The sequence below is a fragment of the Serinus canaria genome, chromosome 1 (assembly GCF_022539315.1).
Source record: "Serinus canaria isolate serCan28SL12 chromosome 1, serCan2020, whole genome shotgun sequence".
Taxonomy (NCBI): Eukaryota; Metazoa; Chordata; class Aves; order Passeriformes; family Fringillidae; genus Serinus; species Serinus canaria.
The window spans coordinates 81,976,242-82,003,244 of NC_066313.1; the positions used below are offsets into that span (position 1 = coordinate 81,976,242).

Below are 27,003 nucleotides of genomic sequence, written 5' to 3' on the forward strand. Positions count from 1 at the left end.
AGGGACTTTGTACTGGGACATGTAGAGATAGGACAAGGGGGAATGGCTACAAACTGAGAGCAGGTTTAGATTGGATAAGAGGAAGAAATTCTTTACTATGAAGGTAGTGAGTCACTGGAACAGGTTGCCTAAAAGAAGCCGTGGGTGCCCCATCCCTGGCAATATTCCAGGCCAGGATGGATGAGGCTTTGAACAACCTGGTCTAGTGGAAGGTGCCCCTTACCATGAGAGGGGGTTGGAACTAGATGTTCCTGAAGTCCTTTCCAACCCAAACGATCCAGCTATGAAATTCTTAAGGTCTGGCTGGCCTGTTTGCAGTAGCTTTGTGTGAGCCACTGCTATCAGTTCCCTATAGGATACAGGCAACTTGCTTCCCATTGCACCTGCCCGTGAAGGGATGCTGTGTCACAACATTCCCGTGCCTGCAGAAGATGGTACCTGGGTAAAACACCTGTAATCAGCTGGCTGGCTGATTACAGGTGTTTTACCCAGGTACATCAGGAGGGTGCTGCAGCCTCCCCCTGGCCAGGGAGCTCGGACACTCCTCTGACAGCCGGCTTTAAAAACAGCACTCGCCTGTAAGGAGGTTTTTTGGGTTTTTTTTCTTTTTTTTTTTTCCCTGGGAAAACCGGTTTGCGGCCTGTGATCGGGCAACCGGCAGGCGGCAGCCTGTGCCCGCGTATGGCTTGCGGAAGGTTTAGCCACAATGTTACGTGGGTTTTGGTTTTGTTTTGGTTTTTTTTTTTTTTTGGTGTGGTTTCTTTCGTTTGTTTGTTTGTTTCTTCTGGTTATGTTTTTTGATGTGAGTTTTTTGGTGTTTTTTTTGTTTGTTTGTTTGTTTTTTCTTCTTGCCAATTGTGTTCCCTCTTCAGCTGTTTGAATCATGTCTGTACAATAAGCCCCCGAACTCCATCCATGCACTCTGTCAAAGCCCTCAGATTCCATCACCGCCCCTCTGGTGCAGACCCACTTATTCTATCCCCCATCCCAATTTACAAACTCCCTTCTCTCCTCAGGGCTCTCTACCCAGCTACCACCTCACTGCAGTGAGGAACCTCCATCCTGCAAGGCCTGGACTCCCCTGCCTCCCTGAATTCTGTGGGAGTCCAGGCGATGCCGGTCCCCAGAAGGCAATGCCCAGTCTCCAGACTCGGCAGCTACTGGATTACAGCAGCATCGGGAGACTGGGGATTTTCTTAGCCTTTGCAGATTGGCCCTGAGCACAGCAAGATTTCTCCTGTGTCCCCTTTCAGTCAGTGTCCTCCGGTGGAGCTGTGGTGCTGGATCCCCGTCAGCCCTGGGAGCAGCCCAAGCACTAATGAAGCCAAGGCCTCTTGTGTGCACCAGGGGCTGCTGCCTTAACACGGCAGTAAGGTGTGAGCAGCTGGGTCTGAGCAGCAGGGTCTCATCAGTAAGGCCTGCTTTTGCTGGGCTGGGATGTCCCTAAGAGCCTTGTGCCAACACAGGCTGCCTCCCAGCTACAGGAAGGCACTAAAGTGCAGCAAAGACCATCTTGCCCTGAGATCTAGGGCCTTCTGCTGAAGTCCTCAAGGTGCTGCAGCTGGGTTCCTTTTTCACATTCCTGGACATGTGAATGTCCATCCCAGATCAATGTGAGGTCATAGGGAATGGCTCCCTGTTGCCCCACATCAGTAGGTCTCACCATCTAGTACATGGATTAGGAAAATGAGCTGCTCTCAGGCAAAAACCTTCCTTTTGACTAAGGAAACGCAGCAACTTGCTGAAAGCTGTTAAGTTCTGCCAGTTTGCAAGTGTGGTATTTGAAATACTTTAAAACCCAATGAGAGAGAGAATATAAGGTAACAGGGCTTAAGCATTGGATGTGCCTGGGAGCCACCAGCTGGGAACAGCTCTCTTGGGAGAAGTTTGAAACCTTATCGGGCAGACTGATGGAAACAAAGCCTCTTATAACCCATCACCCTGCTTCCACCTGCTAGATAGCCCTCCCTGCAGCCCTGGGCCATGAAATCACGGGGAAAAAAGTGGGGAGTCTTAGACAGGAATCTTAGACAAGAACTTAATGGAGTCTTATTTCTATGTTTGGTGCATAATCAGAAAGGTTTGCCTCAGCACTCCTCTTGCCACTTGTGAATGGCAAAAAAAGACAAGCCCAAAACCATGGACAGGTCAGTGGTGATGATCTGCTATGGACTGAGCAGTAGCCCCACTCTGTACACCATGCTCTGTTGTCTTCCAGTCATGCAAGAGGTCTGCTCTGCACAACTTTTTTCTCTGCAACCTCTAACATCACCCTATGAGATAATAGGGATCATATATGTAGGATAGGCAGGGGTTTGTAGAGAACAGCAGCACTGGAACATACTGTGAAATCCTAGATGTCAAAGGGATTTCTTACACTCTGTGCATCCAAACCAGCCTTCCTACCTTCCTACAGCTAGAAACACTTCCAATTTATAAGAGAAAACACACCAATTAAAGACCAAGAGTTCTTGTTTGCACATGGCAACATTAGATACTGCAGTACCTTTACTTTTCTCAAAATAAATAAATATAAATTAATGTTTTGGCAATGGCATTGTGGGAGCGTGTGTGTGTTTCTGATTTTAGATTGTAACTCTAGGGGTATATTTTCAGCTGAGTTTTCATCTCCCTGTCCCCAGGATGACAGGGCCAGGATTATATATGCATCAATGGCCATGTGAGGATAAGCTTGTGGTGGGAGGAATTCTGAGCTACAGTACTGAAGCCTTGCTCTGTTTCTCTGGGCTTCAGGCTGAGAGCAGCAACTCTCCTCCATGCTGCTGTGAACACTTGCAGGTGTCTTTGCCACGGGAGGGACAACATCAGCTGTCTGACTTGTGGGGAAGCTGTTGGGAAATGCATGTCTGGAGGAGAATGTATAAATATAATATATGCATCTCTCCTCAACTAGTAACTTTTTAGAATTTCAGTTTCTGCCTGATAATGGGAAGGTGACAGTGCAGAGGAAATTTTTTTCCAATCCTGGTGGAAAATGGTTTTGATAAATAATAGCATAAGCAAGACAGGAAACATTATTTCTGGGCATTACCTTGAGCAGATGGGATATTTCATAGCCTTGTGGACCCTAAGATTAAATTCTTGATTTTTAAATGCAAAAAGCCTTTTAAATCAAGTAACATAACCTGTTGATCTTATTTGCACCTAAAAAATTACTTCTTCATTAGTACTTTTAGAGTGGATGTTCAGCTGCTTGGATGAAAGGGATGAAAAGAGGTGACAAATGTGGTTTAAATACTGTATTAGGATTTTATTTTATTTATTTATTATCAGTGTATTAGCCAAACAAAGGATGAGTGGTTGATGGACCAGTGTCTAGTTGTGGCTAAAAAACTCTTGCTGGTGCATAGCTCCTGAATGTACCAAACATAGACTTTTCTTGGCTAAAATTTCTCCTTACCTTCACATGAAGCATCTCACCTATGTCTCATTGCTGATGGAGGCATTGCAAGGTGAGAAGAGAAGAGAAGAGAGAAGAGAAGAGAAGAGAAGAGAAGAGAAGAGAAGAGAAGAGAAGAGAGAGAAGAGAAGAGAAGAGAAGAGAAGAGAAGAGAAGAGAAGAGACAGAGAAGAGAAGAGAAGAGAAGAGAAGAGAAGAGAAGAGAAGAGAAGAGAAGAGAAGAAGAGACATACATGAGATAGCAGAGATAGAAGAGACAGAGAAGAGAAGTCAGAAGAGAAGAGAAGAAGAACTAAAAGTGTAACTACAGGGAAGGGAGATGTGATCGTTTGAGAATTTCTTGGATACACTGATGTCTTAGAAGCTTAGATACCATGGAGATAGTTGCCTTAGCAATGTTTTAGCCACATAGGCATTCACAATCATGCCTGCCTCTTCTGGCAAAATGATGCTGTGTTCCTTTTTTTTTTTTTTTTTTTTTTTTTGCAAAGCTTCTGTGAATGTACAAGAAAGCAGTTTATGGTTTTTTAACTAGACATCCCATTTTCTCTCAAGCTTTTTGTCCTTGACATTCTTTTATTTTTTCATTGACGTTAATTCTGAAAAATAAATGTCTTTCAAGCTAAGGCTTTTGTACATACAAGAGCCTGTCTGATTTGTTCCCTGTTCACGTCAAGATATAAAAAAACCCACTTGGAGGGTCAGAAAGGGTCAATTTCAGAGGTTGTGTTCAGATTTTTGTCTTGTATAAACTAGTACAGCCTGAGTTGCTGCAGGTTTAGCATTTCCACAGCATGACATAATTTCAAAATCTGTGTATTTTCAAAGTAGGAACTCAGACAAACCAAATGCTATGAAAAATTGAATAAATAGGCAGATGTCTCTATTATGATTTGCAGAGTATCTTAATAAAACCAGTATATATAAAGTGAGATTGAAGACAAAAGCAATTATCTCCGCTTGTTGGAATTGGAAGTATTTGCATTTCAAAGTTATTTTTTGGAAGGAAGACAGTTTGAAATTTTAGGACAGGCAAACCTGCTGCCTGGTAGAGCAGCAGGCTGCCAGAGGTGACAGTAAAGTGTTGGTGGGGCAGTGGTGGCCTCTCCATGGTGTGTGTTTGCCCTCCCAACACCTCCCAGCTTTAGATTCCATGCAGGTGTGGCAAACCTGGCTTTCCAGGACTTTCACTCAGGATTTTGTCTGTGATCACAAAAGCTCTGTGATTTTCAGGCTATGGAGAAGCCCTGGACCAACTCACTGACAGCGTGTTTGGTTTTACTTCATCCAGGTTTGTGCTCCTTACATCAGGCATCCCTTCATGGAAATATCTTGAGGAGAGGTATAAGCCATTGAAAATTGAAGTGTTTTTAGTGTTTTTTGGTGTATGTTAGCCATGCCTAAATATGAGAGCCCTCTCCCTACCTTCTCTTTCATTTTTCTCCCTTCCAAGAAAACCAATAAAGCACAATTAAGAAAAGGTTTATTTATGTTGATCTTTTTCGTGCAACTCATATCCATTGCCTCTTTTCTTCTTTGTGTAGCTGCTTGTGAAGAGAGAACCTGTCTTTTTTGTATTCACCTTTTAACTACTGAAACTAAGAAGTCCCCCTTGAGGAAGGAACATACTTAAACCCTATAGTCTTTTCTTACAGGTCAGATTCTCTAGCCCTTTGATCATCTCTGTGGCCCTCCTTTGGACTTGTTCAGTCTGTACATCGTTTTTGAATTCTGGGGACCAGGACTAGACATGGTACTTCATCTACTGTGCAATGATGGGAAAAGTCAAGTTTGTCAATGTGCTCATAAGAACAGGTGAAAAATATTAGGAGATGAGAACTAGGGGCATTGAAAATAGAAAAAATACAAATACAGAACTGAGGAAAGTTTTGCCACCTGGAAAATTTCTGATTTAGATTTGCTTAGCAAGCCTACCTTTGCCTGTGTTCGTGGTGGCTTGTATATACAGTCTTTTTTTTTTTTTCAGTAACTTCCATTCCCATCTAATCTGTAAGGCCAGGAGAGCTCAAAACTGCACGAAATCATAATTAGCTGTTTGTCATTTTAGTTTCAAGTGATTCCTCCCACTGGGACTGAAGCAGAGCCTATTATTGTGCTATTTTTGGCTCACAGCCCTGCAGGAGTACCTAAGTGTCCTGTGCTGAGATCTCCGCAGGGAGGAGCAGGCATGTGCTCTGACAAGGCTGTGTTCCCCCACCTGAAGGATGTTGGAGGCTGACAAACCTGTTTCCCAAGCTCTTGCTGTCCTCTGCAGTGGCTTTGGCACTTTATGCTGAAATATTCCCATGATTAAACTCCACAGCATGTGTTAAAGACAGGCTGATCTTTAATTCAGTCGTCATGTCTGAGTTGAGCACTTTGTGGGATTCTGAAGTGTTTTTTATAGCTTTTCAGACTGAATTTTAATGATGAGAACATAAAAGCTTTTTGACTGTTATGCACTATTTTTTGTTATAATCACCATTAATAATCTTATAATAAAACCTCATTTTCATCAAGGTTTGAATCACATTTCATAAAAGCCTCTGGCAACTGCTGGAATGGCACACTCTCTTCATAAAACTCACGTACCTGCTCTGCTTAATGAGGATCTATCATCTGTGGTGGATCTGCTGTTGGTCAGGGCTTTCTGAGGGAGCACAAGGGCTGGTGGAGAGTGATGGCTTCCATGAGGCTGCTGCCACCACAGCTGCTGGAGAGATGTGTGGTGGTGGTGGTGAAGCAGTGCTCTCGTAAGCTGGGAAGATGTTCTGCAGCAATGACTCTTGTGCCACTACTACAGAGATGATTTTGGCTTATTTTATGGGATAAGTCACTGCAAGTCACAGGGAGATTTGTGGGAGAAAATAATGGTAGCATGGATGAAGTAGATGATCTATTTATCTAATTCAGTGCTTATAGTGGCTAATTTTGAAGTTGCAAAGTTATTTAAAACATTGAAATTGTTCCTGGTGTAAATAAATGAACAAGGGAAATTCCCAAAAATCCACTCAAAAATCTGATTGGCGTTTTTAACATGCTTGTACTGCAGTAAACATTGAGCCCATTCAATTTAATCCAAGTATATTTGTTTTCATTTTTTTAGGAGAACACCCACCAGGGACAGATGTACTTGGATAACAAAGATTACAGTACAGTTTCTAGACAACAAGAGATGGAGCTGAATCAGACATCATCACATCAAACCATTTTATCTGCAAATGTGGCAGCCAAACCAGTGACCAGAAGTTGCAATGAGCTGCAGTTATTTAAAGAGTACCATGGCATGGTAGCAAGCCTTGGAGAGTCACAGACCCTGTGTGAAAAATCAACAATAAGGGAGGATGGCTGCATTGCACTTGGGAAGGATTTCACTCCTGTGCCCATGCAGGGAAGGTAAGAATAAAAACAAACAGAATGTTTTTTCTGCAAATCAAAATTAATATTTATTTCCTTGCAGGTCAGATACATATGCTAAGTCAATATTTCTCCTACTGACACAAAGAAGCAAAACCTTAATGGAACATCAGGGCAGTTGTAATTGCCATGGAGGGGTCATGGATCACCAGATTTCTAAATTAATCTCAGTGTTAACAGCCACCATGGGCCAATTTTGCTGTGTTTTCAAGATCAGACAATTGGCTTTTCTTCTCTACTTGGTGTCAGAAAACACACAGAGATAAAGTAGTTTTCACATCCCACACTACATATACCTCTTTCAGAAAAATGCATCTTAAAGATATAGAAAGAATCCCTACAGCTGAGGCTGCAAACACTAAAATGGCACAATATAGCACAACTCTGACAGCTGACACACCACACATCAAATGGACAAGGAGTGTGTGCTCCTCATGCATCCTCTCCCACACCAGGAAAAGTGCAGGTTGCTGGGCAGGGCTGTTAATCTTTCCTGTTGTGACAGATACAGTATCAGCAATTCTATTTGTAAGCACTTAGAAATAATTTGTAGACCCCAAAATATTTCAGGTGGACTTTGAAAGCTTTGAACCAGCAGCAACCACAGTGAATGCAAGGCAGCCAGGGTGGACTGTCAACTTTTTTGGGTAGTTTTGAGCATCTTTAGAGGTGGCTTGACAGGACCTGAAGTGAGACAGAAGTGCTGTACCTAATCCAAATTCCTGCAGAGCACTGACCTCGAAGTGCTACCCAGCAGTGTCTTCATTGAGCAAGGCTTAAACTGCAGTTGTGAAGTTGAGTGCCAGCACAATATCTGGAACCCAATGCTGGAGACCTTTGTTGTGTGGCTACAAATCAGGAAAATCATGTCACGTGGGAGATGTAGTCCTGGGGGGTCCCCACAGTTCTGGCTGTGCTGGTGACATCTCTGGTTTGATGAGCAGGGCTGAAATCTGTCCCATGCCCCTGCATCTCATTTAGAAGAAATGTGGTTATCTTGGGAAGAAAGGAAATTTGGAACTTTGGTAAGTTCCCTGACCTAAGCAAAGGAGATCCAGGCTGGCTGAATGAGTTTTGTTGTGCCTCTTACTTACGCACATCATAAGTATGGCATAGAATTCTACAGCCAACCCAATCAAATTTTTAATGTGCATCTGAAAGTGTTTCTGTCAGAGTGAGAATTGGAAATCATTATAGCTATGCTTTCCAAATATTAAAAAAGTAATCAAATTATCAGCTTGACCAAAACAGTCCTACAAATCCTTTAGAATTTTTTTTTGAGTATTTGAGGATTTTTTGTGTTGACTAAGAATTTTTACTGACAGAAACAAATCTTGTAGAGGTTCTTCAGTTTAGTATGCGAAGGGGTTAGTTGATGTCCTATTCTGAAAGAGCATGGTGAGTACACTATATATGTGAGAATGGGGGGAAGGCAAGGCAAGAGAAGGGGAGGACTGACCTCATCTGAAGACAAGGTTTTTCCTTTGTGAATTCACATCTATATCTTGCTATAGCTGTGTTTGCCAGTGCTATTTACTCTCCTGTTTACTATCCTGGCACTTGAACAAAATCCGCATTTGTATTCTTATGGACCAGCTTTCACCATTCTGGCTTAACTTCTTCCTAATTTTTTTTGGTGAGTGATATGAATTCATGTACCAGTGATACACAACTTCTGTGAACCTCTGAACCAGTCTGGCACTCATCTCTGGTCTCAGGTGCCAGAGATGACAAATACTGGGTCATGTGGGAGCTCACCTTCCTGTGACCACAGGGAGTAACTCCAAGTGTTTTGCTAACACTGTTAGTGTTGAGTAAACTGGGGTCACTGTGTGTGATTTAGGAACAAAGGTACAATTAAATAGCCACAGCCATACCCATGCTCCCTTTCAGACAAATGTATATCTAATCTTCAATAGCAATATATTAGGGTTCAGGAAAGGATCTTCCAAAATTTTTTCTTGTTGATCTTTGCCTCTTGCTTTTCCAATATTGATTTTTTTTTTTTTTTTTTTTTTTGCCAGGAAGAAACTTATCAGTTTCTCTTCTTAGCATGTATTTTAACCAATATACATCAGGTGCAGTTCAAATACTGATGTGACCTGTATGACCACTCTGTATGAGCAAGCACCCTTAAATCATTGGGACTACCCAACAGAAAACAGACAAAAACATGGATACACTTTTGCAGAGTCACAAGTTGTTTGATTAGTTTCATTAGAATGAGAATTAGCTTTCAATGTAAATTGTTCTTTTGCTTGCAAAGAAAACTACTGATGATTAAAAAAGAGGACACCAAATTTTGTTTTCCTATAAAGTGATTCACTAAATTGGCACATCTGTATGGTTTGTTTTAATGTGTTTACTTAACTTAAATTGCCGAATTATCTTTCATGATAAGATTCCTGGGTTCTCTAAATTTTTCAAATGTATACTGAGACAAGACTTCCCAAAGAATCTATTTAATGGAACAGGGGAATTATCTCACTCTCTAAAATGACCTTTAAGAAAGTGCTCTTGTGTTAAGCAGGGCCATTTACCCTGTGAAAGAGATGTCCACTCTGTTTTGGACTGAGTATTTCTGTTTGATTGCAGCATAGTGCTGCAATCAAACAGAATTTTTTGATCAGTGTACCTATGCCTGCCTGTCAGCATGCCTTTTTATTTACTTTCCATTTTGGAGAGTGGTACCTTTTAACTCCAGGTTTTATTGCATTGCCTTAGATTCCCTTGGCTCTGTGTAAGGAGATCTGGACCATCCACCATGGTCACTCCAACGATCCTGTATTTCCAGAGGGTCCTTCCCCTGGAAATAAGCCTGTCTGCCTTCTTGTGAACAACATAGTTAATTCAGTCCTGCTTGCTGTGGGCAATGTAAGCATGCCTCTCTGAAGGAGACCAAGAATGATCTCCAGTGACATTCTGTTCAGTTGGAATACACCTGGCCTAGGTGTATGTTTACACTGAACTGTGGTGTACTTTGAACTATCAGAAATGCAGCTTTCAAGGTACCAAAACATGGCAACAAAAGTCTGCATTTTGATTTTTCATTTCTCTCAGATTCCTCAGACTTTAAACAATGGCTTGACCAGGATCCTTTTCATTACAGTTACGTGAAAGTGACTTTTACAGTCAATGGACCTCGGTCCAAACCACCTTTATGAGCTCCTTACCTTGAAGGAAGATTCCACACTGCTTTGTGGCAGCATGGGCAGCACTCTTCAGGTCAGCACTGACATCTCTAAAGACAAAGGCTGCTCCCTTCCATCATGTCTCTGTACAGAATGTGGCCCCCAAAAAGGCCCTTTGGTCTCATCATTATCAGTGCTATTTGCATGGGAAGAACTTAACAGCATGGTTTTATAAGAGACAAATCTGAAATCCTCCTCTGTGATTCTCAGGAAGGGGGTGAAGTCAGCTATTTTTTGTCTTAGGAGTTCATGAGCATTAAAGGTAATCTATATAAATGAGGTGAATAGTAATTCTTAATTCCATGAAAGTAATTACTTTGCATTACTCCACTGAAGTTAAATTTGGATGAATTTGGCCCTGGAGCTTTATGATCATTTAATATGATAGTCCTTAGAAGACTTTGCTCTTCGTGAGTCATTAAGAAAATCCATCTATAGGATAACAACAACAACAGAAAAATCTCAAAATTTTTTTAGTCTGCTTGAAAATGTATTTCAGCAAGCAAAACTATTTTTTCAGCATTTCTCCTGTCCTGCAGTTTCACTTACTTAATAAAAAGTAAAAACAATCAACCAAATCGACTTCTTCCTGAATCTCTAGTCCCAGGATCAGTAGGGAGATTGGTTTGCAGTGGGAAGGTCAGTGAGTTAAAAGTGTCTATTGAATCCTTGGTTTGTAGCAAAACAGCAGGAAAATTGAAATTTTATTTCCTGTTAGCAGGAGAAACTGGAAGAGGAGAAGGTATTGTATAGTGAAAAGTCAATATGAGAGTGAAGTTATGCCTTTAGTCATAAAGGATTATAAATCTCAATTTTAATTTTTAATTTTGTTGATGTATTGCTACTTTTAAAAGACGTTTATGAGATTTAGAATTAGATGTCAAGAAGACATGCTTGCTGTCTAAATAAGTAAAATTTATGTGACAATTTAAAAGCTTCTTTAATTTATGTGACAATTTAAAAGACAGGGGAAAAAACTAAGGGAAAAAAAGCCCTTGAAAACAATAAAACCCCTTTTTTTGTGCATCCTAAGGTTAATTTTGATCTTTGGCCACTAGAACAAAATGGGATCATCTGTTTAACAGTCAAACAAAGAAAGCATAATTTTCACATCATAATTGCCAGTTTGTGTAGGAACCATTCTGATTTTAGTGTCAATCACACAAACATTAGAGAAGAGTCCAGGACAGATAGATGACTTCATAGCCAACTGTCACCTTCATCATTCTCAAGTGATGGTTATCTTGCTTGCTGTTTGAAAGATGGCACTTCTGGCTTCCTTTTCATCTCTTATCCATGGTAAATATTTCTGTATTTTGATTCCCCATGTGGGTCTTTAAATGCTATGACACTGCAGTAAAAAATATTATGGAAGGAGTTGTAAAGTTTGACTTTGTTGATTGATTTAGTTTGGTTCATTTGGTTTTAAATAGACCCTCTCAAACATTTATTGCTTACATGGAGGCATGTGGCTGCAACATGAGCAAGCTGTGTAGGGGCATGGAACTGCTGAGACTCTCTTAGCTTAGATTAGAGCTTCCTGCTGTTGACTCTAAAATATAACAAAATGCCATTCAAAGTCTGAAAAGCTCAAAAGAGAAAATAAGCAGCTCTAGAAAAACTTTAGGTTGAATGGTAGGAAGTAAAACAGAAAGACCCAAAGACCCATAGGTCAGAAACCCCACAGTAACTTATTTATTTGGCCATTGTGCCATACTATGCACAATAGGCAAATAAATAAGTTACTGTGGGATTCTGGTGCCCTATTCTAATTTGCTGTTCTGCATTACCTGGAAAAAAGGTGCCTTGCCATGGTAACAGAAGCAAGACTGAAACGTGGTTGTGTGATGTAACTTAAAGAGAGTGTTTGACTTCAACTGAGCAAAAGAGGTGTGTTCAACAAAAAACTGATTTTGACATAGTTTCTGCTGTTAATGAAACTTGCAGAAAGAGTCTTCATTCATTATAAGTTTCTCTGTGTTCAAAGTAGTTTAATTTTTTTGTGGCTTTGTATTATTCATCATCTCAGTGCTAATTGCATATAATTATTCACATTATCTCAGATTGGACATATACTACAATTTCTATTCTGCCATTGACAGACTAAAATCACAGTGCTCCCATGTAACCACTCAAATGCTTTTTGCTCTGACAGAACATTTTGTAAACAAGAACCCACCATTATTAATTTTTGTTTCTGAGTGCTCTGTTGAAAGAATGAGGGGATACTGATTAACTGCTTCACACTTTCCCAACTGTCAGGCTAAACACTGAGCTTAGCATTCAGTGAAGAATTTGCAGTGTACTAACCTCCAAGAACCAAATGTTTCATTTGAGTGCCTGTAACATGCCACAAAGCTGTTGAATTTTGAAAGCAGCTGCCATTTTCCTTATAGTTAATAATATGGTAATACAGGGTTTGTCTCTGTGAGACCTTTTAGGCCATCGTGGAAAGATGCCAGTCATATACAAGATGAGACTGGACAACACTTCTCTCAAGTAAACTTTCCTGTTTAAACAAGGAAAGACTTATTGTCAGAGATTTTTTTTTTTACATTGAAGGGTAAAGCCAACAAGTCAAACTTTGAAAAGAAATGTGTTGCGAAGGGCCAGTCACAGGAGGGCCAGTCACAGGAGGGTATGCCTGGGGCATAAATAGCTGACATGAGGAATAGCTGGCCATCTGTGATGAAGCAAATAACTCAGACACTCAACATCTCTCCATGAAGCTTTTCATTGAAAAATGGGTCTGTGTGCTTTGCTCCTGGCTGATGTGTGTGTGTGCAGGTGGCAGCTCTGACATACTGAGCAATTTACAGAAATCATACCTTCTCATTAGCAGCTGGACAAGTTATAATAATTAATAAGATTTCAGTTTTGTCCCAGTTTTTCTGCCATGTAGGTGTGCTTAAGTTTTATGTGAGGAAAAACAAGTGAGTTCTCATGGACAGTGACTAGGAAGTAGGAAAAGAAAGCATAGGAAATCCATGGCCTTTACATATATTGCTGCATCAGGTGGACATGCACATAGGCAGCCACTGCAGCACTGATTTTGGGTGGTAAATGGTCTGCATGATAACATGGCAACTTTTCTCTGGGCCCAGGCTCTGCAGCTGAAGGGTAGAACAAAGCATGACTTGAAAGCTATGCCAAAATAGCTGAGAAAGGAAATAAGGAAGAGAAATCTAATGTTTGACAATCAGTGTGGGCCATTGAAATTTAAGATGTGGACCTCAATGAGCCTGAGGAGGGGCAGCAGCCTATGAACTTTGCAGAGCATAGAGGGAGAGGAAAAAAAGGTCTTGATTTCATAGTCTAATCAAAAAAGAAGTAATCCTAGTGGGAGTTTATGTAGTTGTTTGGTAGGAAATAGATACACAACTTCTGCTTTGCTCTGAGTAGCATTAAACACACATATCCCAGTTCTTGGTAAGTGTGTGGATTCACATACATCTGCCATAGTTCATCTGCCAGACTCCAAGACAATATTAATTTTTTTTTCTTTCAGTGTAACTTTTTAAATATATAATGAAACAGCAATTAAACCAGCAACTTTTACTCAGGGATTCTATTTTATAAGAAAATTTCTTGTTAATCAGCATTGTTTTGTTTATATACTCTTGATTCTTCTTTCCATGACTCTTATTTTGTTGAAAATATAAAGGCCTGAGGAGAGGAGAGGAGAGGAGAGGAGAGGAGAGGAGAGGAGAGGAGAGGAGAGGAGAGGAGAGGAGAGGAGAGGAGAGGAGAGGAGAGGAGAGGAGAGGAGAGGAGAGAGGAGAGGAGAGGAGAGGAGAGGAGGAGGAGAGGAGAGGAGAGGGAGGAGAGGAGAGGAGAGGAGAGGAGAGGAGAGGAGAGGAGAGGAGAGGAGAGGAGAGGAGAGGAGAGGAGAGGAGAGGAGAGGAGAGGAGAGGAGAGGAGAGGAGAGGAGAGGAGGAGGAGAGGAGAGGAGAGGAGAGGAGAGGAGAGGAGAGGAGAGGAGAGGAGAGGAGAGGAGAGGAGAGGAGAGGAGAGGAGAGGAGAGGAGAGGAGAGGAGAGGAGAGGAGATGGTTTGCAGTCTTTAGGCTAATAGCCAGGGTGATGAGGTAAGAGCTTGGTTAGCTTAGCTCATACTGAATGTTTAGCCAAAAAGATTGTCTCATCCTCTGCCCAGACTGCTGGGTAGCTGCCAGAGGAGGAGAGAAGACTTGGGGACAGAGGTGGAAGGAAAAGAATTTATATGGACAGATAACGGTAAAATGCAAGGGCAGTAGAAGTAGTGGAAAAGATGAATGGAAACTCTTCCAGGAAAAGATGAATGGAAACTCTTCCATGCAGCTACAAAGGGACACTGGGTGAAGGTGAAATACAGAATGAAATACAGAGTGTGAGCAGAGTGTACTGAGCTATGGATTGAATTAGGTAAAAGCAAGTTATAGCTGTGGTTATAAGCTAGACACTGATACAATCAGTCCCTAGATGTGAAAAAAATCTCAACTCCACCCAAAACTGCAGGTAACAAGAATATGAGCTTGTCAGTCCCAAACCCTGAAGCCAGACAGCCAAGTTAGCAGCATTCATTGCTAACACTGAGTGTCTTGCACTCATAGTTACTTACAGCTTGGTCTTTCAAACAAAAGCAAGACATGTTAACAAGATAAAGACATGGAAGGCTATGATTCCTCATTAAAAAAAACAATCTCACCCCACAAGGGAGTACAAAAAGAAGTATTTCTTTTCTTTTTTGCCTTTCAGAGCTTGCTGTCAGGAGCAGATGTTTTAGAGCAGATGTTTTAGATGGTGATGGGGATCTTTTAGTCTGCCCCAAATTGTAAATGTCTCTCTCTTTAGAATTAATTTGCATCACAGTGTTTTGTCCTTTTGTGTTAAAAGCACTGGAAATCATTCCTCAGCTGCAGCAAAAATTTCCCAGATAGCCATGGTCATATAATAAAGAACTGAGGTTAATTTTAAATTGAATGTAGTTGATGGAAAAATAGATTAATGTAGATGGGAGAAATTAGCCAGTGAAGTAAAAAAAAAAAAACAAGGTCACAGTCTGTAGTCTGGCAAATCATATGGCTTTTTCAAAAACCTGCTGTACATAAGGAGCTCAAGTGATTTACTATCTGAAATAGAGCAAAAGCTGATAAATGAGTCACCAAAATGCTTAGAGACAGTGACAAAGCAAGCAACTCTCTGCTTGATAGGGGCTAATGGGACTGCAGGGACAACCTGCAATAATTGTACTAATGGACCAGCAGCAGTCAGAGACCACACAGAGCTCTGCCCACAGCAGGTTGGAGCTACATCAAGGACAGCACTGTGAGCTGGAGCCAGGGCTGTCAGAACTGGGTAGGTTCAAAAGTAATGCCCTTGTGCTTGTTTTTTCCTTTTTATTTTCTTTTCTTTGCATGTTTTTATGTTATTTCTTTTGGACAGGGTGAAATGTAAAACAGATTAGCAGTTACAGACAGTCAGGTTTAAAAAGTGGAGCAGAAGCAGTTGAATCAGTACAGTGTGAATTAGCATCATTCAGAAGCAGCTGTGAAAGGCTGAAGGCTTCTCTCACACTTTCAGAGCTACTGTCTTTTCTGTGCTAGTCAGTAAGGACAATAAACTCAGTCCATCTGCCATTCACTCCCTGCTACCCTTGAGCAGAATTTCTGTAAGCTCTCCCTTGCCTGAAATGGAGATTTCTGAGGTGAAGTATGAAAGCCTCTCCCTCAGATGGCCACCCTGGCAACTACATTGAACTCATGTGTCTGGCGGGGCTTTGCACTTGATATTTGAGGAGGAAACACTATGCTTTTGAGGAATTTACTGTAAGAAGTCTAATCCTGAGTAGTGTAGAGTAAATATTTTGCAGTGACTTTTCCTCCCACTCTTGTGGTCTTATGCAATTCATTCTCTCTGCTGCCAAGAAAATAAATAAGTAAAAGCAGTTTCAAATACTCTTTTGTTTTTAATGTTCCTAGATGTGATAGGAGCAATTCTACCTCCTCAAACCAATCATTATTTGCTCTCTAAACTGTTATTTTTGTATAAAGGAACAACCATTATTCTGTGTTCTTTATTGAGGTGCAGAAGGCCTACTTCCACATTAACTTTTAATAACAGTGTCTCATTATAGTGTCTTTTTTTTGTTTGTTTTTTTTCTGTTCATTGTTTTGTTTTTTACCTTATGTTTTGCTCTCCTGCCAAGAGTATCTACTTACTTGGCTCCTTTGCATTTCCATTTTGTCAGAATATCCTTCAATTTTCCTGCTATGTCCTACTCTATGGATATTTTCTTTCTGCGAAGTGCCTGTGCAGATAGTATTAAAAAGAGAGTTGTTGATGCAACGACTGTTGACAACGATTTCTGGAGTTGTTTTATTGAAAAAATATATGCAACAATTGTGTTTGTCAGCACCTTTTCTTATGTTTCAAGCTTTTCTTATTTGGAGGCACTGTTGGTTGAAGAGAAGGAAGCCTGTTTGATCTGTTTGAGTGGATAACCAAATAACTGTGTAACTGTCTGGTTCAACACATGGCAAATGACAAGAACTGCTTATTTAATGTTTAAATTGTAGTTTCAGTTCACTCTTTTAAGAATGCTAACAAGTGTTTTTGATTGAAAAAGGAATAGATTATTCAGGCACTGTATCAGCTTGAGGAATCAAAACACCTGTAAAATTTCTTCTGTCTTTAACTGTCTGTATTAGCTGTGTTCTGCTGCTGGTACAGAAGCTGCTAACATGGGGCAGCCATATCAGCATGGGCTTTCCCATTTTCCGCACATAATCCCTTGATGAACAATTTTCTTTTTAAGTCAGGCACACTGACACTTTCCCTTTTTGTATTTTCTTTTAGTAGCACAGAATGAAGTTTTATTTATGCAAGTTCATTTCTGTGTGGCCAGAGATTTTCATGTCTATGTGGAGAGTTATTGTTCTATTGATTTTTTTGATGATCAGTTTTCAGGATTTATTTAGCTTTGGGATGGTGCTAATTTTTAAAACATACATAACAAATATTATGACATATCTCATGAAAAACATGCTGTTTGAGGAACAACATGGAAGGAAGTCACCTGTGTGAAACTATGGAGTAACCAAATTTATTCCATTCTTTATAGGGTTGAAAAGAATGGGGTGCCTGGGAGGAAAGAGTCTGGCATCCTGGCATCTCTTTGACAGGGAGGGAAAAAGCGAATTAAGAAATATGATGTACAGTTAAACTATACTGTTGGAGCAAAGCCATCTGCTGTGTAGGAAAAGGAATTTCTTTCTGAATCCTGAGAGATGTGATTCTGGTTTTTGATTTTTCAGTGCACAGCAGTATATTCTTACCTGGAGAAGGATTAGAGTTTATATCAGGAGGAAGGGAAGCTGAAACCCTTTTTTTTTTTTTTTTTTAGCCCACTTTAGGGGGAACTTGCCAAATATAATTTGCATGATACCCTGCATGAGAAAATCAAATTCCCAGAATTTCTTTGGAATGTGTTATTTATAATCCTTGGTGTTTGGGTTGATTTGTTTGGTGATTGTTTTTCTTTCCTCCTTCTTTTTACTTTGAGAATTTCATTTGAATGTTTTTATGGACTCTGATCTTGTGTCTTAAATTTGTCTCTCCTTGGTCAGCAACAAGTCAAAAATATGAGTTTCAAAGCTGTTTGTTAATACAGATTAGAATCTCCTTCTCTGACATTGTATCATTGAGGGTCTAGATCTCTAAGGCCTTTGAAGCCAAAAAAGATGTCTGGTAACAAACCAGAACCTGAGGCTATGGAATGAATTTCCTGTGGCTTGTAAGAGGTGTATATTAATCTGTAACAGTGATCTAAGTGAAGGAGTATTGCAGGGAAGAGCACCATCTTTTTGAGAAAAAAACTGCATTTACTCTTGAATTATTTCACTGAATATTATCCAAATATAAGAGAAAATATTTTATTGTTATGAGCTGCCTTTTTATTCTGTTTGGGTTTTTTAACTTGTTCCTCTTGGATTTTCAATGTTTTAAAAGTTTTTGGCTCTGATATAACTCAAGGTGGAATGCAAATGACCAGTTCTGTGGAATTACTCCGTTTTGGAAGTTACTTGTTAGGAAGTTGTAAGAAAGTTGTGTTTGGAAGGACTTGATGATAGATTTTTTTTGTATATTTAATCAACACTGAATACCTTTTTTTATGAAAACTCTTCTGCATTAAAAATAGATTATAACTAAGTGCAAATAAAATGTACATATAAAAGTACTTTTTATTGCACTGTAACATAGACATTACTTGTATAAGGCTTGTATATCGTTCAGTGAAAAGTCTTATTGTTATGTCAGAGTTAATTCCCCAGGTTCCTTGTATAGACAACATGGGAGATGTGGAGTTTGAAAATTATTTGAGGAGATCTCTCTCTTGACAATGACTGTAATGATCCTAAACCAAACTTTCAGATGGCAGAGCTTGTATTAATAACCTCAGTGCTTATGCTCAGCCAGAACCTGAAAATAAATTCCTAATACCCCCATTGTAATTAAAAGAATTTAAAAAGTGAATATATTGGAAGGACTTCCAAGTGAAGAAAATGCCATTATTTAATCAACTTAATAGTGTTATTTCAAAACATGACAGCTATATCTCCCACAAGAAAGTATTTATCTGCAAATTGTACTGTTGTTTCTTCTTTGTCTGTTTCATTTCATGCTCTAACTTTGAAGCAAATTTTAGCATTTTTGCTGGGTCCAGTCAACCAAGATCATACATAAACTGTCCTAGGTATTTTGTAATACTTAACAGATATGAGTATGCTTGAACTTACTGTGTTTTGTTTTATTGCAACCAAAGGACAAAATACTACTCCCAGCAAGCTTACAGTACTTTGGTTCAGTCATGTAGGTTTTTTTGAAATAAAGCTTAATTTGATGACAACTCGATTTTTCTTAGCTTTTTAAAGCTGTTTGGTGGCCTGCCTCTGTAACACCTCTCCAGGCATAGAAATCAGCCATATTTTCTCATGCTGTTAGTGAATGCTTTTTTTGGTAGATATCTGGCCTTTTTTTTTTTTAACTCTAAGGAATGGAGACACTTTTTTTTAGTGACAAAGTCTTTTTTTATCTAAAAGTTACAGTTATGAATAATCCTGTATCCAAATTCTTAGAATTAAATAAATGGAACAAAAATTTTCAAAGAAATGCTTAAAAAAGGAAAAAAATAGATTTTTAGTTCTTGGTATCTAAGTACAGCTAGCTAATTACTCTTTTCAGTCTCCAGAATTGGGGTGATTGGCATAAGGATATATGAAAAGCCAGAAGAATCAATGAATGTCACAGCTTGTCAGTACAATGCTTGGATTAAGGAAAATTTTATCAAAATAAGTCTCCCTCACTGTTGTGTATGAAGGTGTTTCTTCATCTTGGAAATGGCCAGTAATCTTGTTTTAATAGTGCTTCCTTTTCTTGCATAATTCTGAAATTCAGCTGCTCTCGAACTAAATCTTCATGTTTTAACCTATGTTCCCTCAAACCTTTGAGATGACAACATTCCATCACTTCAATGCTTGGTGAATTGCAGCCTTCTCTAGACATGCTTACATCACCTAGTTGTATCTCAGACCTACTCTTCTGTTCATATTTCTATCATTCAAGCACCCCATATTGCATCTATAAGAGAGTCTGATCAGATAAGTTAAAGAATTAAGAATTAACTTTTTCAATATTTGAGATTTTTCAAATTCCCTTATGGACTAGAAAAGAGGTGTGATCCCCCTTTATTTGTCATGAGCTCAGTTAGCAGCAGAGCTGGTTAAACTGAAAGCCAGTCCTTGTGAATGTCAAGGAAAAATGCTGGCATTTAAAAGCCAAACCTGCAGAATATACTAAAGTGTCACAAATGCAGTCATGCTTTAACTGTTCTTGATAAATTGCTTCCCTACTGCAGACTCATTTTTAAGTATACCCTGCAGCATTTGCAGATAATACCTCTTAACAGATTATCAGTGTAATCCATAGGGAAACTAGGGGTTTGGAATTTGGACCACTACCCATACTGGCTCCTGATGGCTCTTTCAAATTAACAGCTTGCTGGCAGCTGCTAACAGCTAAACTCTTTTGGCAGCCTCTGCTCCTGAAATTTATTTTCTCCTTCAGACTGTCTGCAGTTTTCCATGTGGTCTCCTGTAGCTTTCCAATTTCCTTTGCTGAAGCAGAAAATTTAGAGGAGGAAACAGCATATCAACTCTTCAGTGCAACTTCTCACTCCTTCAAATGGTGGGGTTTTGGACCTGTATCACTGTGGTCCTGCTGGATTCTCTTGAAATCAGGGTAGAACTGTGTCCCCATTCCCACCCTGTCCCTGCTCCCTTGTTGGGTGCTATGGGACAGGCTCTGCTTGGGAAGATCATGGCCCTGACCCATGGCCAGTCCCTGCTCCTGGTTCCCTCCCACAGGGTAGATGGACCTCATGATACCCTCACATGGAAGCAGAAAAAGTGTGGAGAACAGCTCCTCTGAGGTAGAGTCAGAAATGTTTCATGGCAGCTTAGAGGTTAAGTCCTTTCTTTTATCTTAACCCACTAGAGTGAGGTCCTGGTCTGTTTACTATCCCCCAATGTCTTATTGATGGAGACTTTCCCCGACAGAGGCAGGCAAAGACTCTTGAGGTAAACAAATTACCAAATTGTGGAAGTACCCATTTTTTTTTTTTTTTCAGAGAAGCACAATAACCCTACAAAGCCTGATTTGATTTTAAAACAGGAATCACATGAAGCACTCTATTTTCCAGGCTATTTTTGAATTTAAAATTGTCTTTGCAGAACAGGTTCACTTTCCAAATCCAGCAGAAATGAATGAAGCACCCACATTGTGTGTGCCCTATCTAAGGAACCATTTCCATCTAGGTTAAGCTCAGCACACATTTCCCTACACATTTCTTAAGCATGTTCTTTAATTGCCTGGGGTCTTGGCATGTCATACGTTTCTCAATTTGGAATAATAGAATAATTTAGGGTGAAAAAAGACCTTTAGGATTATCAAGTCCTACAGCTTTGCCAGCACTACCAAATATAACACTAAACCCTGGCCCTAAGTGCCACATCTACATGCCTTTTAAATACCTGAGATACCTGCTAACTCAGCACTTCTCTGAGCAGTCAGTTCCAATGCTTGACAACTCTTTCTGTGAAAAAATATTTCCAAACAGCCAGTCTGAACTGTCCCTGAAACAACTTGAGGCCATTCCCTCATGTCCTATCACTTGTTTTCTGGGAGAAGAGACCAATGCCCACCTCATTATGACCTCCCTTCAGGCAGGGAGAGATAAGGTCTTCCCTGACCCTTCCTTCTCCTTTTCTCTAAACTAAACAACCCAAGTTCTCTCAGCTTCTCCAGACTCTTCACCACCTTATTTACTGTTTGGACACACCTCAATGTCTTTCAAAAGGAGACCTGCCAGCTGGCTGTACCTCTCACAGTGTCATGCTGTCAGGCAGTGCCAGCCCTTCAGGATCCCTCTCTGGAGATCCCTCTGCAGGATCCTGTACAGTCCTGTCTAATAGAAAATTAGAAAAGTAAAAAAGAAAATGAGTCTGTATTAAATAATGCTTTCATTGCTCATTTTTCTGACATCTTAGTGAGGCATGGGTTTGAAGGGTCTGGAGGTTATTTGATGATTTGGTGAAGCTACATAAAGAAATATCTGGAAACTGTTTTGAGATATGAGCTCTGGAGTCTTTGATCCTTCTCTTGACTCTGAGTGTATCAGCTGCCACACTTGATTTGTGATGGTGCCACACTTGATTTGTGATGGGTAGTCATAACAATTTCCCCATGGTGTGCTGGCACTGAGGAGAAATTGTCACAGAGGGTTGTGTCTTTGTGTGGGCACATGTATATGACAAAGTTGTCAGACGTATGCATACAGCTGCTTAGTGCACAGTTAAAGGTTAAGGTTTAAGAGCTGAATGCTCTGATGTTGGTCAGCACAGTTTGTACCACATAACTGCTCCCCAAAAAGTGGACTTTATCAGAAACTCACAAATAACAACTTGGCAGAAGAATGTATTTTAAGTGAAATCAAAAGCTCCTCTGGGGATTTCTTTCTTTGTGGTTTTTGTTTTATTTTGGTTTTGTTTTGTTTTTACAGTTATGGTAAGAGTAATCAGTTCAGTACATATGATTTGTATAAAAGTTTTCTATTTAGGGAAGATGAAGCTTCTGAAATTAGACTTTATTCTAAAAGAATGTAACAATGATAAATTAAACTCATGCTGTTGTGACTAGTCTCCTTCATGATTAATTACCTCTCATATTTTTACTCTGGACTTCTAGGAAACTTTGCTTAGTTGTTGTATTTGTTATAAACTCTTGGCTCAGTAGTATTCTTAAACTTTTGTTTAAGAGGTAACCTCATTCACAGAATTCACAGAATCATAAGGTTGGAAGAGACCTTAAAGATCATTGAGTCCAACCCATGCCCTAACACCTCAACTAAACCATGGCATCGAGTGCAATATCCACTTTTTTTGAAATACATCCAGGGATGGTGACTCCACCTCCTCCTCAGGCAGACTATTGCAGGACTTTATCACCCTTTCTGTAACACACTTCTTCCTAATATCCAACCTATATTGGAATGCGTCAGCCTTGATGCAGCTTGAGACTGTGTCCTCTGGTTCTGTCAGCTGCTGCCTGGTGAAAGAGACCAACCCCCACCTGTCAACAATCAACTTTCAGGAAGTTGTAGAGAGTGATAAGGTCATGCTATAATGGTTTTAGTTACTAGTTTTGAGTCAGATTACTAATTCAGGTAAGCGTCCTAGCTCTTTTTTACCCTGAAGAGATTTCACTTTTAATTTTTTTGTAAAATGAAATTTTTAATAAGTTGTGGTAAAAACTGTTGATGTTCTTACATAATATATATGCTTCCATATTCACCTCTTCAATTCCGACCAAATCTTTCCCATGGAAGTGAGAATTATTGCTTTCTGTTTTCATAGAAATAGCTGCCCAACTGATAGCTGTGTGCATGGCATGACATAGGGAATGAAGGACCATATTAGCTGATATTTAAAATGTACCTTTTTATTGTAAGGAATGAAAACAATACATTGTGTACCATGATTAATATTTTCAATACAGGGCTAAGTAATAGGTTCAAGTCAGATCTAGTGATTATTTTGTGTTTGCAACCTAACTAGGATGAGCATGATCTTTTACTTTGTCAGGCTCTTGTAGGGTGTTTATTTCCTTTGGTGTCCTTTGCTGTAGTGCATTTGGGATTGAAATGTTGCTTATGGCTGTACATCAGGACCCACCACAAAGTCTTCCTTTTTCTTTTGTTTAAAATTTCAGGTGTAAATACCATAGGAAATGCCTAAAAATGTGGTCAGAGTGCAGGTCTAGGGCTTGACAGCAGGAAGGTATCACCTGCAGGTAATGGCAGACCTCGTCAGCCAGCAACTCTGACTGAAGTCTCAGAAGTCATCAACCCATCACTGGGAGCAACTGGAATCTCCCACATCTCTTCCTTTCATCTCCTGCTCTCACTGTACCTCTCCAGAAAACCAGTTTGACCAACTCAAATATTCTATGGTTCTCTTATTTGATGTAGAAAATGCTAATGATTTTTGAGTCTGAGCTGTGAGAGAAGAACTGTGAACACAAGTGGTGTCCAGTTTATCAGATCCTTGCCTGCAAATCTGGAGTGGCCATTTCATCCTGTGAACAGGCCTACCCATAATTGGTTAATGAGTTGACCTGGTGATTAGTCTCTTCCTCTGAGCTGAATTGCTCAGTAGAAGTGGATTGTACTCCATTCTAACATATGGATATAACCAAAGTTTCTAGCTATTTGTTCGAGAAGAAACATTGAAAGTATGACCTGAACCCAGGTCTTGAAATGTGTTACATTCTGATTTGTTTCCTATTTACACAGCTTCCCAATTACCAGCTACTTGCAGGGTTGAGGAGCACTAAGAATTCTGCTAGGAATTATGCTAATATGGTTTTTGAGTACTGCAGACTTCCTCTATCAGCAGGGGGTCTTTGGGCCTTCCTATGTTTTTGTTGCAGATGATCTTTTATCTTTGGAATAAGTGGATGATTAAATTGCACCTCCAGCATCTCTGCAGAAGTATGAGGAGCACAGAGGGGTCTGTGCTAGGCTCTCTATTCAAGGATGACTTTCATTTTTATAGTCCATGCAATTTTTTAAATGATGTTTTCACAACTTTTCTTTCTAGAGCTTTCAGCCTTCAAGATTCCTTTATGCCCTAATTAGCTTTATTGTTTATATGACTCTCATTCTCTAATTAGAGTAATCACATCATGGGGGAGTTGAGGCTCTTCTGCTTTTTCTCTAATTATTTTTGTTTTGTCAAGACTGGCTGTTTCCTGCTGCTTATTCTTGTCCATGTGTTTTTATTCTCTGCAAATTGTTGTTGTCATGTACTAATTGTTTTTACTTTATCTGAAGACCTTTTCCTTTTTTTTCTGTCTTCGTCATTCTTGGCCATCTGTTCAGCTCCATAGCTCCATTTAAAAGTGACAGGACCTATACCAGCAAGCGGGGATAACAAAATGTAAGAAGAAAGTGAAAATGATATCTAAGTGAAGGTGTTGTGTTTAATTAGCATTCTGGATTCTTAAACTCAGGTTCTGTCCCTTAAGCCATCTTTCACCTGACCTTTATACTCCTTTTCTTGTTGCCCTTCCTGTGGTTGTTTCTCCCTTCAGCACTTTTTGCAAACTGGTTATTCACAGTAGTGGTGAAGAGCTGCTGAGCTGTGGATTGTCAGTGGAGATATATATGCCTGTGTAACATAAAGTAATGTTGGTGTCAACCCCCAACAATTAGAAGAAAATAGAAAGTGTCTCATTACTAGTTTCAGATTTTACGCATTCCAGGAGGAAAAGAACAAAAGGAAGTGCAGAAAGGTTAATAGTGTGCACAAGGTAAGGTAAGATCAGAACAGCATATATTATGTATAATTTGAAACCTTTTTTTCCTGTGGAACACGTGACATTGTTGTGTTTAAAAGTAGAAACAGTAAATGGTCTTTTCATTAGTCAAATTTTTGAACTCACACATTCAAGGTCTACCGTCAGAACAGTTATAAAAATTGCCCAATTTGAATGCAGACTTTGAATATAGTGGGATGTTGGGATTAGCCAGAAGTGTATCAGCAATGCATGGTGAGCACACATTGAAAGTCCTGATAGTGTTCCTGCTATCCCTATGGGTTCCATTTTGTAAAAGCTTTACGTAGCTTTTTACATTGAAAGCCATGATGAGATTAGAAGAGTACTTGCTTCAAAATAACAGTTTCTCCACTTAGACTTCTGTGTGAATGATATTCTCCTGCTTTGAAAAGGAAGCACTTTCATAGCTACAGATTATGCAATCATCTCTTCATAGATGAAGTGTCAGTGCAATGTAGCAACTGAGTTATAATCTTCTCAACATTTGACATGAGGTACTGAGTAATTGAATCTCTCTAACTCTTTCCATTTCTTCAGTTGAGACTGAAAATATGTGACTTACAGCAGAGTTTGAATGAGCATTGTGGCCATTCAAGGCTGAAATAACCATATCCAATTGCTCTGCACCTAGCACATCTTCTGACTGAAAACACTACTGAACAAACTAGCCAAAGCAGTACCTGGAGGTTTTAATTTTACAAAGTCAAAGTTGAGACACAGCTCTATAAATTGCAAGAAACTTCACTGTCTTCCATCATGTTATAAAGTCAAATATGTTTGAGCTGTCCTTATATTTAGAAGACTGAATAACCAGACACTGTCATGTATTTATTTAGAAGTTTATGATTTTATCATTTCTTTCTCCTCACAGTCAAGCAATAGTGGAGAAATTTTGGGTTTCCTCCAAGTGGGTTTCCTCTGGGTGTATTGAGATCTGCATTTTGACTGTATGGCCAGCATATTTCTTCGAGACTTTCTGGTGGTGGGAGGCTACAATTTTGAACGGAATAAATCTGAGTGTACTTGAATAATGTTGATTTTGATAGGAAATTTCTCTGAAAGAGCCTGGTCATGGGAACATGTTCTAGAATGGTTCAATTACTTAGTCTCTACCAGAAGTCTGCCCCAAAGCCAGACCTCTGTGATTGTGATTGATTGTCTTCAGCTGCTTCTTAAGTTTGGGGATTTATACTTCAGCAAAAAGCTCCTTCACAATGCTAAGCTGCAATATGGCAAGAAGTAGCTTACACTGTTTAATTATCTGCAATACCAGCACCAAGACTCGACAGAAACCATTTGGAAGGGATTGTGCTGCAGAAATGAAGTACATGTATTCAGATTTTCTTCCCTAATACCAAGAGTACCAATGTTGCTGTAGAGATTTGATTCAGAGATTTGTAGGTGGTGATCCATATCTCAAATAACATTTATGGTAAATAAGATCTTCTATTATATCATATTTTATGAAGTATGCTAGTGTAAACTTATATGAATGAGTCCCCTGTGAGTAGAAAGTAACTACCATGACTAGCTCAAATTTAAGGAATGAAAACCCCAATTTAGGTCAACACCATTCTTAAAGAGTATTTAACTAATTAGATGGACTTGTAGCAAAATATTTTGTAGATCTTTAGTGAATCATTTTGCCTCAGACTTACTATTCTTTTTTTTTTCCTCCCTCCAAAGATATCACTTCAATTTTTCAAAATTATTCAGCTCGAGGTCAAAACCCAATGTTTTTACAGAGAAGACACCACTGCTGAAGGTTTCCTCAGAGGAAAATGGGTGAGTTACTTTCATTTTTCTCTAAATATTTTTTCCTAAGTTCTCTTTTATTTAGTTGTATGTGGTTCTTTCTTATATCCTAACACCAAACCTTCTGGGAAATAAAGTGAATAGCAGGGGCTGAAAGCAGAAAATTACTCTAGAGGACCTTGGTAGCAGAGAAGGGGCTGAAAAAAGGGAAGGGAAGGATGTAAGGTGTGAGGTCAGGTTGATTAGAGAGCCCTAAGCATAGACAGCTGCAGGTTCTGTGCTCTTAT

The 27,003-nt window shown here is 39.6% G+C and overlaps 1 protein-coding gene across 5 annotated transcripts in view; it reads left to right on the forward strand.

The window, feature by feature from the left end:
• OCA2 (OCA2 melanosomal transmembrane protein) overlaps window positions 1-27,003 on the forward strand; it is a 183,982-nt gene that overhangs the window by 19,645 nt on the left and 137,334 nt on the right. For 4 of the 5 annotated variants that reach the window (XM_050979330.1, XM_050979327.1, XM_009085383.4 and 1 more), the window contains 2 exons: window positions 6,528-6,817; window positions 26,648-26,746. In XM_050979330.1, the coding sequence (XP_050835287.1) occupies window positions 6,549-6,817; window positions 26,648-26,746 (368 nt within the window). In that variant the 5' untranslated portion in view covers window positions 6,528-6,548. The remainder of the gene's footprint in view (window positions 1-6,527; window positions 6,818-26,647; window positions 26,747-27,003) is intronic. The other variant, XM_050979348.1, reaches the window with a different exon arrangement.